At 39.4% G+C, this 16,770-nt stretch overlaps 1 protein-coding gene across 1 annotated transcript; it reads left to right on the plus strand.

Annotated features, from left to right (window-relative positions):
* The first annotated feature begins 6,060 nt into the window (after positions 1–6,060).
* Positions 6,061–15,912, plus strand: DYNAP (dynactin associated protein). The gene is made up of 3 exons (XM_070419503.1): positions 6,061–6,117; positions 9,359–9,523; positions 15,520–15,912. Exons 1-3 carry the CDS (start codon positions 6,061–6,063, stop codon positions 15,910–15,912), a joined length of 615 nt encoding a protein of 204 aa, XP_070275604.1.
* Positions 15,913–16,770: the final 858 nt, after the last annotated feature.

Below are 16,770 nucleotides of genomic sequence, written 5' to 3' on the forward strand. Positions count from 1 at the left end.
GTTAGAGCAAAAGACACACACACCTGTAAGTGGAGCAATAGAAAAAGATATAAATAAAAAAAAGTTGCAGTAGCCAATACTCATAGGCAAAATAGACTTTAAAATAAAGAATGTAGAAAGAGACAAAGAAGAACATTACATAGTTTTAAAGGGATTAATCCAAGAAGAGGATATGACAGTTGTAAATATCTATGCAACCAACATAGGAGCACTCAAGTATATAAAGCAAATATTAATGGATATAAAGGTAAAAGTTAATAGTTGGATTAAAAATACAATAGTTGAATTTTAATACTACTTAACTCAATGGATAGACCATCCAGACAGAAAACTGATAAGGAAATGATGGCTTTAAATGCTACATTATGTCAGTTTGACTTAATAGACATTTATAGAGCACTTCATCCAAAAACCGAAGATTACACAATTTTTCAAGTGCACACGAAACATTTTCCAGGATAGAAACATATTAAGCCACAAAATAAGCCTCAGTACATTCAAGAAGATTGAAATTATTTCAAGCATATTTGACCACAATGGCATGAAACTAGAAATCAACTATAGGAAGAAAACTGGAAAAAATATAAATATGTGGAGGTGAAACAACAGGCTTCTAGACAACAAACAGATCAAAGAGGATATCAAACAGGAAACAAAAAACTATCTTGAGACAAATGAAAACACAATTTTACAAATTTATGGAATGCAGCAAAAGCAGTTATTAGGGGGAAGTTCATAGCTATACAGGCTTCCCACAAGAAACAGGAAAAATCCCAAATAAACAATCTAAGTTTACACCTAAAGGGACTAGAAAAAAGAGGAGCAAACAAAACCCAAAGTAAGTAAAAGGAATGAATTAATAGAGTGGAGATAAGCAAAATAGAGAATAGAAAATATCCATGGGAATAAGAGCTGGTTCTTTGAAAGGATAAATAAGCCTGAAGCAAGACTCATGAGGGGAGGACGTGGGGGCGGTGGGGGGGGGGGGGCGGGGGGGGATGGGGGGGGGAGAGATCAACCAAAGGACTTGTATGCATGCATATAAGCATAAGCATAACCCATGAACACAGCCAGTAAGGGGGCGGGGCATGTGCTGGGGGGAGGGGGGAGAATGAGAGGGGAGAGGTCAATGGGGAAAAAAAGGATTCATATGTAATACTTTAAACAATAAAGAATTAAAAAAGGTAATTGTAATAATGATTTCACTGATATGTGGAATCTAATAAGCAAAATAGAAACAGACTCACAGATACAGAGAACAGAGTGACAGCTGTCAGAGGCTAGAGAAGTCGGGGGACTGGGTGATTACCACAGGGGAAGGGTGGTGGGAGCAGGTAGAAGAAGGTAAAGGGGTGATAAATGGTGATGGAGGGAGACTAGACTTTGGGTGGTCTAGGCCTAGCGCTTTCCAGGGATTGTGCTGCTGCCCTCTCTGATCCTATTTTTCACTAAACGCTGAAGGGCTTGTCCTCTGGATTCTATAATGGAATTGGTAAGAAACACATGACAAATTCAGTGCTACATATCCATTCCTAAGCCTTGAATTTTTAATTTATTCTTTTTTTTAAAAAAGTTCTTTATTGTTAACAGTATCACATATTTCCCCCTTGCCCCCCCATTGATCCCTTCCAGCTTGCCTGACCCCCAAATCCCAGGCCTTCAGCACCCTATTGTCTGTGTCCATGAGTTATGTATATATGCATACAATGTCTTTGGTTGATTACCTCACAGCCACTCACCCTTCCCCCAACTTTCCTCTGAGATTCTGCACTCTGTTCCCTGCTTCATGTCTCTGTATTATATCAAAGAAGTTGTGTCATTTCAGCTCCATTAAACATAATCCCCCACTGTTCTTGTTTTGTGCAACCAAATGAGCAAACTATTAGTGCTTTCAAGCCTCTCACGCAAGCATGTTGAATCCAGAATCTTGAGTGGGTATACCTGTATCATTACATTTGTGACCTTCTCTCTCTGGACCATCGCCCTCAGAATATATTCACACATGTATTTCATGTCCTTCTGTCAATATTATTCAGCTTTGTAATCCCACTTTCTGGGCATTGGTCCCTGGAAAATAGCTTGAGATATAGATAATAACACCTTCCAGTATTACTCATAATTGAAGACACACAACAACTTAACAGGTAGCTCAAGTAATTCACATCTGACCTAATTCCACGCCTGACATTGACATTAAATGTGTTTTTTTTTTAAAGGATTTTAGATTAGTGGGGCAAATGCATATGCTAAAATGTTAAATGAAAAAAAGATACTGTATGTGTGTCTATGCATAATGTGATCACAATTCAAAATATGTGTGACAAAAGAGAAGCTTTCTAATTCCTGTAGCATGAAAACAGCCGATTAGTTCGGAATCTCTCCACATCTATTTCTAAAATCCATAGAAAGAAGGTAAGAGTAAACATCTAGAAACATTTTAATAAATGTCCCCAAGAAGGTATATACTAGAGCAGGTGTGGGGAACATCTGGTCTGTGGGCTGTATAAGGCCTGTGAAATCATTTGGTCTGGCCCTGCCAAGGCATTAGGGTGAGTTTGACCAAATATAGCAGGCAAATTTTTAAGTTGATAATTTTGTATGGCTTGAATGATGTTATAAATATCCAAATGGCCCTTGGCAGAGGAAAGGTTCCCCACCCCTGTACTAGAACATTCAGAACATCATTGTTTATAATAGTAAAAAATGGTACCAAACTCAACTTCTATCAACAGAATAGATTAATAATTGCAATGTATTCAATCAATGGAAATTTATAAAACAGTGGAAATGAATAAAATAGAGTTATAGCTGTGAGTGTAGTTGAAATGTAATATGGGCTCCCCAAAAAACCTATATTATGGAAGAATACTGTATAATAGTTTTTATATAAATTTTAAAACATGCACACAATTTTGTATATTTTTGGAGTGCATTAAAAATTACATGGGAAATATAAACATCAAATGAGAGGGAGAATATGACTAGGACTAAGAATAGAGGTGGCTCTATTGCATGTAAAAATATTTTATCTCTGTGATATCATAGAAAGATAATTGGTCTTTGTCTCCAGTCCCTGGCATGGAGCTCCTAAATCCCTAGTAGTTCCCTGAGTGACAGTTTTGACAGGAGTGTCTTTTGCTTTAATTAGGAGACTCTTGGCAGGTTCCTACCTAACTTCAGGATGGAGGCTGGTCTTCAGAAAGACCAAACCTTGATCAGAAACCTGAAACTATCAGCCCCACACCCCAAACTCCAGGGAGGTGAGATGGGTTGGAGATTGAATTAATAACCGATCATGCCTATGTGATGAAACCTCCATAAAACCCCTAACCAATGGGGTTTGGATAACTATGAGTTGGTGACCATATCTCATGTGCTGGGAGAGCGGCACACCCTGCTCCAGGGGGACAAACCTCCTGTACTTGTGACATTTCTAGACCTCTCCCCAAGTCCTATCATCTGGCTGTTCCCACCTCTGTGTATCAGATAGCCTTTATCATCCTATGTAATAAAGAGCAAATATGCTAATTAGACTGAAGAGCAGAACAACCATTTGGACTAAATAACCATCTGGACAACCTTCCGGACAACCTTCCAGATGAAGTTTGGGGCTGTGAGGGCCGACTGAGGCTGGCAGGGCTGAGAGGGCCGAGCCCCTTGCATGAATTTTGTGCATCGGGCCTCTAGTAAACTGATAAATCTTAAGGCCATTCCTGAGTTGTGTGAGCCATTCTAGCAAATTATCAAACCCGAGGAGGGGAGTGTCAGATTTATAGCCAGCTGGTCAGAAGTACAAATGGTTCAGGACTTGAGACTGGCATCTGAATTTGGGGCAGTTTGGTGAGACTGAGCCCTTTAAGCCGTGGGATCTGATGCTAACTCCTGGTAGATAGTGTCAGAATTGGATTTAATTGTAAGGACACCAACTGGTATCTGAAAAAGCTGGAGAACTGGTTGGTATGGAAAACACCCACATAATTGACTTCAGAGGTGTTATGAATAAAAGCAACCCTGAATCTCTTAAGCTAGCTAAGAATGGGATTTGGGCTATTTACCGGATTATTCTTTATACCTTTTATATGTTTGAAATATTTCTTCAAATGCTCTTTGAACAGTGTGGCTGGGGCATGGTATCTGATGTATGAAATAGTGCAGCACGGATTCAGAGGTGAGCAGAGTCCAGCAAGCTCACAGGTTTGTTGGCCATGGAAAGGATCTGGGCTTTTACCCCAAGGCTAATGGGCAGTCATTCAGGGTTGTGGAGCAGTCTGACATTTCACAAAGTGCATTCTAGCCACCTTGTGAAGAATGAATCGAGGGGGCATACGTGAAAGTTGTGAGACCACTTATGTATGGCCTTCCTCGGGGAAGATAATGGGACCATTATTCATATTTCAGCATCCAGTACAAGGCAGGGGACATAAAAGGCAGCCAGCAATGTGAATTACAGTATCATAACTGGAATTAATTCAGGGGTAGTCATACAATCTTTTTTTTTTTTTTTACTGACACTAGTGGCTATAAAATTGGTTATTCCAAGTACAATTTTCATTTATTTCCTTACACAACATCTTACTGTTTTGTTCAGTCTCAATGCACATTTTAAAGTTCACATCTGACATTTGCCTTTCCCCTTTGTCTATTTGACCTAATAGCTCTCTATTTTCATTATAGCCTCCTACTACATCCAGATCGACCTTCAGAATGTCCCCCAATGCCTTGCCTCTTTCTGCTGCTCTGTGTGTTTCAGCTGCTGTCTTCTGAGACTGCTCCTTCCTTCTCTCTATGTATCCAGGTGCTTGAAGACCTTTACATTCTGGATCAGAACTAGCCTCTTGCAAACCATGACCAGTTTCATCCCTCAAAGACCACCGCCTGGATTTTCCTGATATTTCAAATATTACTCCCAGCGGAGTAACCAGGAATTCTCAGCTTCGCCTCACTGCCCTGCCCGGCTGCCCTCTCCCCACCTGCTCCTCAAGCCCAATTCACTACAGCCTCCTTCGGTCCTCCCTCCATTGCCACCATTGTCCCAGATGCAAACCTGACTCAGATAGAAGTTCTGCGAGCTGCTTCAGCCCTAGTAGCTCTTGTCTTTCACACCCCATCTTCCACCCAATATGAAGTTGATGAAATAAGCAAAGTCCCACCTTTGGACTCTGGGACTGCTGGTTCCTGCACTGTCCACTGTACCCCTAGCAGGGCTACAATGTCCCACCAATGAGCACTTGGGTCTTATTCTAATCCCATATTTAGGATTGACCCCAGTTCCCCATAAGGCCTCATTTCTGAAGACCTAGCTATGGTTCTGGACTGACAAGCCCCAATTTCTCTCTTTGCCCCATGTTGTAGGCCTGAGGTTTCCTTAAATTTCCATTCTGAGTTCCCATTCTAGTAGCCAGCCTATTTTCTGCAAGTTCTCAATGAAGCCTGGAGCCCTTACGCTTTTTGTGCCCACCCCTGTGGACTATGGTTCCTTCAGTGAACCTGAGCTTCCAGATCCAAGGCTGTGCTGTTCTCAAGGAGAGAGAGATATGGGCTGCGCGATTCACTGTTGACCCACACTCTGTGACCCTCTCAGAGGCGCTGGTCAACCATTTGCCTGATGCCTGGACAGAGGTGCAGGGTCAGTATGGATGACGAAACTGTCTCCACCCTGGGAGCCGCCAGGTCCCTGCTCTTATTTGGAGCCTGACTTCCCACAGTCTCTGTCCTTGTGGGCAAGTCTAATTCTAGGTGCCAGCCCCACCCAGCCGTGCCGAAGGATTGAAACTTATATAAGATGTTCAGAGTTCCTTTCTGTTGAGGGTGGTAGTCACAGGACCGCTCAGAGGAAGTATAGGTTTTCTTGTGTCTTTCTGTAATTAATTCATTTCCTTCTCTAAGGTGGATCCTGTTTTAGTTGGTAATTATTTGTTATTTTTTTTAATCCACACCTGCACTGATGCATCAGAGTTGATTTTTCATCAATCATTTTAATTATTTCTCAGGGTTATAAAGGGCAATGCATGTGTTGAAAAATATTCTTGGAGTTAAGCTTGTAGTATTGCAAACTCAAAAATGGACAGGAAACATGGGAAATACGTAGTAAACGTTGAACAGTCTGAAAACCAACCGGTGAGTATTATTGCTCTACTTTAAAATTTTGCTTATGTGACAGTCTTGTTTTCAGCATTTAAGAGCAATCTAATCTCTTTACTACTATGCAGTCAATGTCATAATTTTGCATTCTTCTCTGAAAGGAAGAGTAGCCGTGTATTATATATTTGCCTCAACTTTTCATGCTATACTCTACTATATTATACTTTAGAAATTATTTTATATAGTTACTGATATAAAGCATTAGAAATTTTCTATGACCACATGATATGTGAATAAATCTATTTAACTTTCTATATTTATCCTCTTCATTCAACAACTTTGGTTTCGTTTTGAGATTGTATTTTATGTGTAATTTATAAATCTGTCAGAACTCAGATTTGTAGGTGTTTTGGAAATCCTGCTATTAATCCTGGATATTGTCTTTAGACCCGAGAAAGAAATCCTCTAAATATTTCTACTTTGTACAAAAGTATAATCTTTTGTCTATTTTAAAATGTCTTCCACCTGGAATCGAGCCCTCACTATATAGTTAAGTGCTTTTTATGTATTTGGTTATGTCTGAACCAATAATCTTTGATGGAAATGTGCTAAAAATTAAAATGGAAAGTTAAAATTCACTGCCTGAAGCATAAATGAAATGTTTTACCTTTGCAATTTGGAGCCGTGGCTCCCAGCCTGTATTCATCGCCTGCAGTGTAAGCCAAAGAAGACAGCCCTGTTGCTCGGTGTTAGTGACTAAAAGGATTCCCATAGGTGATTCCTGTCACCAGAAGAGAAGGGGCTTGTGTTCTTGAGTCACTGAACAAAGGCCCCACCTCAAGAATGTTCTCTTTGTCTCTTCTGAGTTTGAGATACTAAGTTTGGGTCTTCAGGATGCTGGAAGTTGCAAATGGGAAAAAAAAATACCTTGAGCCAAATATTCATCATTTTTATAGTTTCTCTAGATAGCAACAAACCTGATGATCTTTATAGATATTTTCTTAAATTGTTTTTATAGCATGTATATGGACAGCTGACTATTTCACTTTACTATGGACATTTAGAGCATAGCTATATATTTTTCTCTGAAGACTAAATTTAATAATGAACTTTAAGGATTATTTGAAGATTATAAATCAAAAGAAAATAAATTTTGGTGTTTTGTTTTTCTGTTGGGATGTAGGAGATCATAAGTTAATCCTTATAAAGTTACCGGAAAAACCTATAGAACTTTCTTTGGTAACTACAGCTAATGCACTTCAGTTGCTTCTGGCCATTATTAACTAAGGCTGGATATTGGATTAAATATTATTCCCAGTTCTCCAGCTATTCCAATTTTGTATAGAAACTCTGCCTGTACTAAGACTCAGAGAAACCTAACACAGTAAAAATATTACTCAGAAGCCAAGCCTAGATCATAGGTTCTGTACCCTTCGTGTAGACACCACTTATCATCTTCCTTCTCTGAAAGGGATGGGATTCCAGCAGGGCCAGAACATTCTGGAAAACAGGCCGGGTGAGTGAGTTTTACTTTGTTTGCAAAGTGTGTTAAAATATTATCAGCCTTTGGCAAATTGGGTAATAACTAAAGCAACAGAATCAGCACTTAGGACGATAGGCAAGGTTGTTATTAAAGGTAAGTCCAACTTTGCTCAAATTTAGCTAGTGAATAATATGGACTGGGTTAAATCTTAATAAAGCATAGAGCTGTTTTCTTTATTTCCTTGGTATAACATTTAGAAAAATCTAACCTAGCAATCACTTTACTGCCGAGAGCATTTCACCTTATCTATATTAAATAACAATGATTTATTTTTTGCATTGTTAATGACAGTTTCTAATAGACAAATGGCCACATACAATCCAGTTTGACAATTTTATGAAATTTACTGGTGGTTGGATTAGCCATTTTATAGCAATCTAGTAATGTGTTATTAAATCAACATGATCGAAGACAACTAGTAGTTGTAACAGTAGGAATGGAAACATGAATACTGATACTAACAACAGCAATAGCTAACACTTACTGAGTGCATGCTCTCTGTCTGACTGCTCTAACCCTCCGGCAGTTACCTACTCATAGATCCTCACAGCAAATCTCCGAGTGGGTATTTTCGTGTCCTCCCTTTGCAGACGAGCAAGGAGAGGTAAAGATGCCTTTGACTCACAGCTAGAAAGTGTTATTGTTCCATGAGTTGAAGAGCCCCGGATGATTCCACATTATTTTTGAGATGTAACAAAACTTTTGATCAAGATCCATAAATTCCTGAACCTATTCCTCTCTCATTTTCACTTTATCTTGTACTTTGCTTCTTTTAGCACACCTCTTCCCCCAATTATCTCCCACTGAACTCACCATGTTCAACCTGTATCACACCTTTTCCTCAACAACATATTGCATTTATTGTATTATTTGTTAACGATGCACAAATGTGTTTTCTCTCCCTGTTATTCGAGCATATAAATTCCCAGAGTAGAGACCTTTGGTGTCCTTGTTGAGGACTGTTTTTACCCTGCTGTACGCCCAATGGGTAGCCAGCAAAGTCGTATCACAAACTGGACAAATGGTTTGTCTTCTGTGTCCCTGTCCTGGGCTTGTGAGTTCCATTGTGTAGAGCATGGCATGGATCATGCAAAATCTCTTTGTATGATCATTTTTATTAGTGTAGTGTAGTATAGCATACATTATATTAATCTATTATCATACTTTAGTAAAACAATATACTATATGTAGTATAGTGGAGTGAAAAGTACTCTGACCTTAACACTGGGAGGTATGGACCCCGGTGCTTGCTATTATGTTTATTATGAAATAATAATGATAATGATAATAAATTCAACTCTTTTTGCTTCAAAATCTCATTACCAAAATGACCATAAAGAGGTTTTACCTGATAAGCTGCAAGCAGTTCTTTTTTTTTTTTTTAGCTCTAACATTCTATTCCTTGTATTAAGAGAAGCTTTCTCATATATGCTCCGCATACAGTAACTTGCAACATGAAGGTATTTAATACATGCTTGTAATATGACGGAGAAGATGAGATGATACACATTTCTGATCTGGAACATCAGTCGCTTATAAAAATTGGTTAAAATGTGATGTTTAATAATCTGTCTAGATGTTTTTATTTTCATAGAGTAATAAAAAATATTTATTCATATCAGAAGTCTTATCTTTATTCCTCTTAAAAGTCACACTATTGTTTATTTTTAACAGAGTTTAATTTGATAAATGTATCACCATATCTTCCTACTCACTTATGCTTTATCTCCACAGCCAATTACGTGTTCAAATGACCAAGAGGTTCACAGCTCTGCATGCTGGCGCCCACTTTCACGTGACATAACCTGTGATCTCTCTTCCAACTCAACTGGGGTCTGCGTGGGCCCAGGAGTCCTTGGACATTCAGGATACACACACACAGAATCATCCCATACCCAGGTAATGTTGTATGTGTTGCAGCTTTTACCCAGGTTGGGATGTATTTGTTCTTTTCTTTCCCAGGAAATGTATTCAATCATTTAATTCACACACATTCATGGTAAGCCTTTGCTGTATTAGCTGTTAAAGTTATAAGTCATTGTGAGGCAGATCATAAGAAGGAAAATACTTTGTAGTTTCTGTTTTCAAAGGGCCAAAGTCCTAGTTGGGGACTGAAGTATTCACATATATAGAGAACATATGTGAAATTCAAAGGAATAAATATAAAGTGCAAATGCGAGGTTGGGGAGGGGCAGAGGAGCGTATATGTTGGCAATGTGCAGCTTAATTCTCTAATTAGACTCCAGTGGGAGACTGGGTCATAGTTAAAGCCTCAAGGGTCCTACTCTATTGGTGAGCGCTCACTTTTCTTACATTGTTCCAGCTTCTGAACAGTGTTGGTGGCACTTTCTTTTTGTCTCTTGTTTCTGACCTCTGGTACGTATGACCTTGATATAGAAACCTGGCTCTGTTCTGCAGATTTTTTTCCACTGGCTTTGGAGACTGGACTCAGCTCTCCTTGGTTTGTGACCCTATTGGTCGGCTGAATGAACTTTACCTCAGGACTGTATCTCTCAGTCTTCAGCCCTAGTCTTGACCTTAACTATAAATTGCTTATTCTGCTTGGAAGTTTGGCTGGGTTCTCCTGACTCTAGAATTCCTACCCTCTGTTGCTTAATCTTGCTGTAGATGGTCAGTAGAAAGAGTCTGAGTCTTGTTTTTTGATTCTGGATTAAAATTATAATCTGTTTATACTGTTGCTGGGGCAATAGAAAAGAATGAATGAGCTCCACAGGGCAGAGTTAGGAAATCTTTCTTCTCGTTTGTGGAGATAAAGAAATTCATAGCATCGTAGAATTGAAAGACATCTGAGGTAACATCTGATCTGGTAGTTCTTAACCCTTGCTGCATATTAGAATTAGGGGTTGTTGATGAAGTACCAATAGCTGAGCCCCACCCCAGACCAATTAAGTCAGAAACTCTGGGGGTGGGGTCCATGCATCAATATTTTTAAATGCAACCAGTGATGAGAATAACTGACCTAGTCCCATTCTAACATCTTTAAAAATCAGGGAAAATACGGCCTATGAAATCGAAGAGATTTGCCAGAATTCACATAACTTGTGATGAAGTGACTAAAACAGGAGAACTTAGGTATCCTGTTCTCTGGTTACATGCACTTTATTTTAAGGAGCTGCTCTTTTTCAGTTTCTTTTAAAAGAAGGATTAGACTCCATTAAAGCGCCTTTGGTCAAGGTAAAGAAAGTATTTTTTCTAGGGCTAACTTGAACTTAGTGGTCCTCATTGCCCTGGCCTTGGTGACCCGTGCCTTCATTGTACTCCTGCTGCCTTGGGGCTGCCACTCTTTGCATGAAACCCAAGAAATACTGGGGCCCATATTTTGTAACATTTAATGTCTACTCTAGTCTGTCTATAAGGCATGAGTGTTATATTCTACTTCTTGAGGGTTTTACTCTCATCCAGGTAACAATATAATAAGCACTTTAGACAATTGAAAATTTACATACCTGACACTATATCAGGCACTTTACAAACACTTATTTTTATCTTATATTTCTTATGAGTTAGGTATCATTATCATTATAAGGAAGCTGATGCTTAGAAAGATAAAATTGCCAAATACTACACAGCTAATAAGTGGCAGAACCAAAATTCAACCCCCCAAATCTTCTTGATTCCAAAGCTCTTGATCTTAATCCATATGCTACTCTGCATCCAAAATAAAAGTATTTTTGAAAACTAGTGAGATAGATATTTTTAGACCTATATTTTAAGATAAGAAGATTTGAGGCTCAGAGAAGATAAGAAATTGTATAAGATGTCATAACTCTGAAATTTCAACACATCTCTCCAATTAAAAAGATTGCTGTCTTCCACTTTGCTTTGTTGACTAAGACTATTAACAATAAATATTTGCAAAAACACTGTAGAATTAACGAAGCATTCATTTTTGTTAATTCTTAAGGTAATCCTATAAGTCACAAGCAATTTTATCACCAATTCATAAATGAAAAAGTAGGGACTCAGAGAAGCTAAACAATTTGCATAGGCAGAATATAGATTTCAATACAGTGTTTCTAATCTCAAATCTCAGTGTGTTTTTTTCTTTTAAACCATACTAGTAAATAACTTAATCTGTGGTCAGGATTAATGAGAAGGTAAGTAGGGTTAAAATGTACATCACTGGAATTCTTCTACGGGGCTCTTTCCTTTTTAAAAAAGTTTTATTTATTTATTTCAGAGATGAAGGGGGAGAGGGAGAAACGAAAACATCAATGATGAGAAAGAATCATTGATCAGCTGCCTCCTGCATGCCTCACACTAGGGATCGAGCCTGCAACCCAGGCATTTGCCCTGATCTGGAATCATAGGTTCACGCTCAACCACTGAGCCACGCCCAGGTGAGGGTGCTCTTTCCTTTGTGCACTTGCAGTCAGTAAGCCTGGGAAGGAGCCCGTGCACTCAGGTGGGTTCTCTAGTCCCTCTGGTCGTATTATGTCCTGAGCTGCTACCTCCATGCCAGATGATGGGAAGTTATAAAGGGCTATTATTAGGATTTGATTCATCAACAGGCTATGAATACTATTACTTTAAAAGTTGGTGCTACGCCAAGAACAATTATGAAAAAAACAACCCTCATAGTGTATCATTCCTCTCCTGATAACACAATCATTGATCAATACTCAGGCATTGTTGCAAAAATAGGTGCCTGTGGAGATCATGCTGCCTCTGGGTGGTGAAGCCAACAATAGTAGGAGGTATTTAGCAGATAAAGTTACTGGGCTTAGTAATAGATTGGGAAGTTTCAAGGATGAACTCTCAGTTCCAGCTTTTGGAACTGAATGTAATAGATGGTGATGCCATTTAATAAAATGTGGGAGCTGGCCAGGGTTCACTGGGAAGATCATGACTTTGAGTTTGGATACAGTGAGTCTGAGGTACCTTTGAGATCTGAGATGTGATGTCATGTAAGCATTTGAAGGTTGGAGAGGAGAGCTGGGCTGGACATAAACTTGAAAGTCACTCTGATATAAGTGGTAATTAAAATAATAGTTATGGATGAGAAAGATGAGAAAGAAAGCACAGTAACCAAATCTTGCCCACCACTATTTTGTAAATCTAGTTTTAATGGGATACAGTCATGCCTACTTGTTTACTTCTTGTCATGATAGTGGCAGACTGGAGTAGTGGTGGCAGAAACTGTATGGCTCACAAAGTTGAATATATTTACTATTTGGCCCTTTATAGAAAAAGTTTGTTGATCCCAGGTTAGAGTGAACAGAGACAAGTGAATGTCAACAATAAAGCCCCAAAGTGGATAGTGAGCCTTCAAAAGAAACTGAGAAGATTCTAGAGCAGTGGTTCTCAACCTTCTGGCCCTTTAAATACAATTCCTCATGAAATTATTTTTGTTGCTACTTCATAACTGTAATGTTGCTACTGTTATGAATCGTAATGTAAATATCTGATATGCAGGATGGTCTTAGGCGACCTCTGTGAAAGGGTCGTTCGACCGCCAAAGGGGTCACGACCCACAGGTTGAGAACCACTGTTCTAGGGGTTTGGTAGGAAATCAATGAGAATGGAATATCACAGAAGCAAAGGAAAGAGATTATTCAATAAAGAGAAAGAGGAATGGCCTCCAGTGGCAAATGCTACTGAGGGCTTAAATAAGAGAAGAGCTAAACTAGGTTACTTCTATTTTAAAGAATGGATGTCCCTGATGACTTTATTAAGAGGTATTTCATGGCATGACAGAAGCAGGAGCCAGACTGATTTGGATTGAAGAGTGTGCAGACGGAGACATTGCATTAGACAACCGTCAGGAAATTTCATTTTCCAAAGAAAGAGAAGTAGCTAGACAGGATTTGGAATCACATGATGCATTTTTTGTTTGTTTAAGATGGGGAGAGATTTGAGTGTGTTTAAATGTTAAAAAGAAGAATCCAGTGAAGAGGAAAGTGGTGAAGTATTCAGTCCAATAGAAAGGGGAAATCAAAAGGAAAGAAAGTGCAGAGGGGATGGGACGGAAGGACAGATGGGCAGATCCGTCTCAGGCAGAAGGAGGGCTTGCTCCTCTGGTGTAAATCAGGGAAGAAAGAGAGGTGGAGCCCAGGCAGGTTTAGGTTTGCAGGTTTGGGGCCTAGAAGGGGTTTGAAAGACTTTCAGTTTGAGGCCCTGGATAGGTAGTTCAGTTGGTTAGAGCATTGTCCCAACACGTTAAGGTTGTGGGTTTGACCTCTGGTCAGTGCACTTGACAAGGAGCAATCAATGAATTCATAAATAAGTATAACAACAAGTCGATGTTTCTCTATCTTTTTCCCTTCCTCTTTCTAAAATTAATCAATTAAAAAAAGTTTTCATTTGATGGTTTCAAGTTCCCTAGTGAAGTAGGAAGGATGTGAAGTCATTTGATGAGAATGGGAAGGGACAATGTTGATAACCAGAACAGTGAGCCGAAGTGTTTCCCTGGGGTCGTGTTTTCTGACATGAAAGAATGAGCTCCACGGGCCAGAAGATTTAAGCAAAAGTGTGGGAAATGTATTACAAGCAGATTCAGACTCCCTTCACAGGGGTGGGGAGCAATAATGGGCTGCCCTCCTCAAGCCTTGTAGTCCAGGAGTATATATTTGCTACAAGCCTGCTCTATGTCTATCTCTGTTAATTCCCTCAATTGTTCTTGCCCAGCAATGGACCCGAACATTCTCTGTTTCTGTGTGCCAGTTCACTTTTTTGTTGCAGGCCCTCCCTTGGTTTCCCATGCCTCCCTCTTTGATTCCAGAAACATTTTATTATTTCTGCTTGGTTGGTTTCTGTGATTAGGCTGCTCAAACTTCCATGTCTGCCCCTGCCTATGTTCCACCTGCTTTGTTTCCCACTGGACCCCTGCCCTATCTGCCTGCATTTAAAGTGAACCCTCTCAATGTGTGTGTGTGTGAAGGCTGGTGGGTGGAGGTTACAAGTTTGAGGAGAAAGAAGAAGATTGAGAAATATAATCGGAGAACTATAATAGGATGGCAGAGAAGTACAGAAATTCCACTCAAGAATGGTGATCACACACTTATCCTGACTCTGCTCAATCCAGGTGCTTGACTTTCCCCAACAGTGTGGCTGCTCAAGGGCAGGTGCAGAGAAAGCAGAATGCCACTTGTTTGCCAGCTGGAAGAAATGAAAAGAAGAAACTGTGGGAGGTTTTGGGGAATTAGTAAGTGTTACTAAAATCATGCAACATAGAACAAAAGGTGGACAAGGAGGGATATGAGTGAAGCAAGGACTGCTGGGCTGAAGATTTAAAAGAAATCTTCATTGTTGAAGGTATTACATATGTCCCCTTTGGTCTCCCATTGACCTCTATAGCCCGCCCCACCCCTCGCCCCTTGCCCCAGGCTTCCACCACCGTATTGTCTGTGACCATGGGTTATGCATATATGCATACAAATCCTTTGGTGGATCTCTTCCTACCCACCCTGGGCTGAAGATTTTAATAAAAGTAAAGAAAGGTTTTTATACTAATAATTGAACAAACAAGATGGAAGGAGAGGAGATGGTGGTTAGAACACTGGATTCTTAAGGAAGTGATTTTGGAAGTGGAGCAGTTGGGGTAATGACAATGTCCAGTGGAGGATCAGGTGTATGACAGAGAATTTATTAAAATGCCATTCTGCTTACAGGAAAAGATGAAGAACCCCCTACCCATCATTGGAAAATAGAATAAGAGAAGATGAGATATTGGCAGATTTTGATTTCTTCTAAAGTTAGAGATTGCATGCAATTAATTCCACCTGGATTAAAACTTGGATTTTAAGCCTAAATATCTTCAGAGATTATAGGGATTCAAATGATGTTAATGCACTAAGTTGTACACAAAACAAAAGGGATGATAAATCGAAAGACTTTTTGTGTTTCATTACTAATATTTTTATTGACACTCTTAGGTGAAAAGAAATTGCTGCTGTAATTGGACTCTGTGGAACATCTTTTTGGCTTGTCTCTTAGCCTGTGTGATAACAACAGCAATTGGAGTCCTCATAATATGCCTGGTGAATAACAGAGGAAATGACAACTCTTCCATTGTTATCAAGGTATCCCCAAACGATGGGGAGCCTGTAACTGCTATTCATGGAAAAACTTCTGCTGCTCCTCAACCCACAGTGACCACCACGTCATCAACTGAACCTACAACTGTAGCCACTTCGACAGACTCTACAACCGTTTCAACGTCTACTGAATCTACAGCCACAATAGCCGCAACCACCACTTCAACTGCACCTACAACCTCCACACGTTCAACTGTACTTACTTCCACAACAGCCATCACTCCTACTTAACTAAAACCAGAGAAGCCTCCATGTAAACAGAATCTATAACAGTTGCAATTGTAACATAAAATTTTTTTTAAATATCTATTTTTATTGATTTCAGAGAGAAAGGGAAAGGGAGAGAGAGATAAAAACATCAATGATGAGAGGGAATAATTGATCAGCTGCCTCCTGCATGCCCCCTACTGGGGATTGAGTCCGCAAACCAGGTATGTGCCCTTGACCAGAATTGAATCTGGGACCCTTCAGTCTGTAGGCCGACACTCTATCCACTGAGCCAAACCAGCTAGGGCTGTAACATAAAATTTTGATAAAACTTTATCTCAGTGGATAACCAAAACAATCACCACTTCCACCATCTCTTTTAATGTACAACTATATTTACTTCAGTTGAATCTACAACCACTACCACGTCCATTCAACCTACAACGACTGTAATTTCTACTTAGCCTACAATCACAGTAGTCATCAGTCTCCTTCATCAACCTGTAACCTACAACTACAAATGCCATATCATCACTTTACCTAATAGAACTACCATCAGGCATCAAAATGTTCTCTTCTGTGGCGAGTTAACCTTTAGTTATCTCTAAAGATTAACCTACAACTATCTTTTTCCACTAGCTCTTCCGTCAAACTGTAGCTACCTCTTCTGCAATAGCTGAGTCAATATTTACTGCTATTTATATTCCTTCAGTAGCTACCATGATGCCACTTGAAGACATCATGGTAGCTACATTATTCACAAGAATTTAGACAGTGAATAATGGAATAATTACTTCAATCTTCACTAAATCAACATTGAGGACTTCTAAATGTATTAAACCTGTTTTTAAAGAACTGAACATTTAAGCTATAAAGAATCTG

Source organism: Myotis yumanensis, unplaced genomic scaffold (assembly GCF_028538775.1).
Source record: "Myotis yumanensis isolate MYYU_CA2020_CCGP unplaced genomic scaffold, mMyoYum1.0.hap1 SCAF_7, whole genome shotgun sequence".
NCBI lineage: Eukaryota > Metazoa > Chordata > Mammalia > Chiroptera > Vespertilionidae > Myotis > Myotis yumanensis.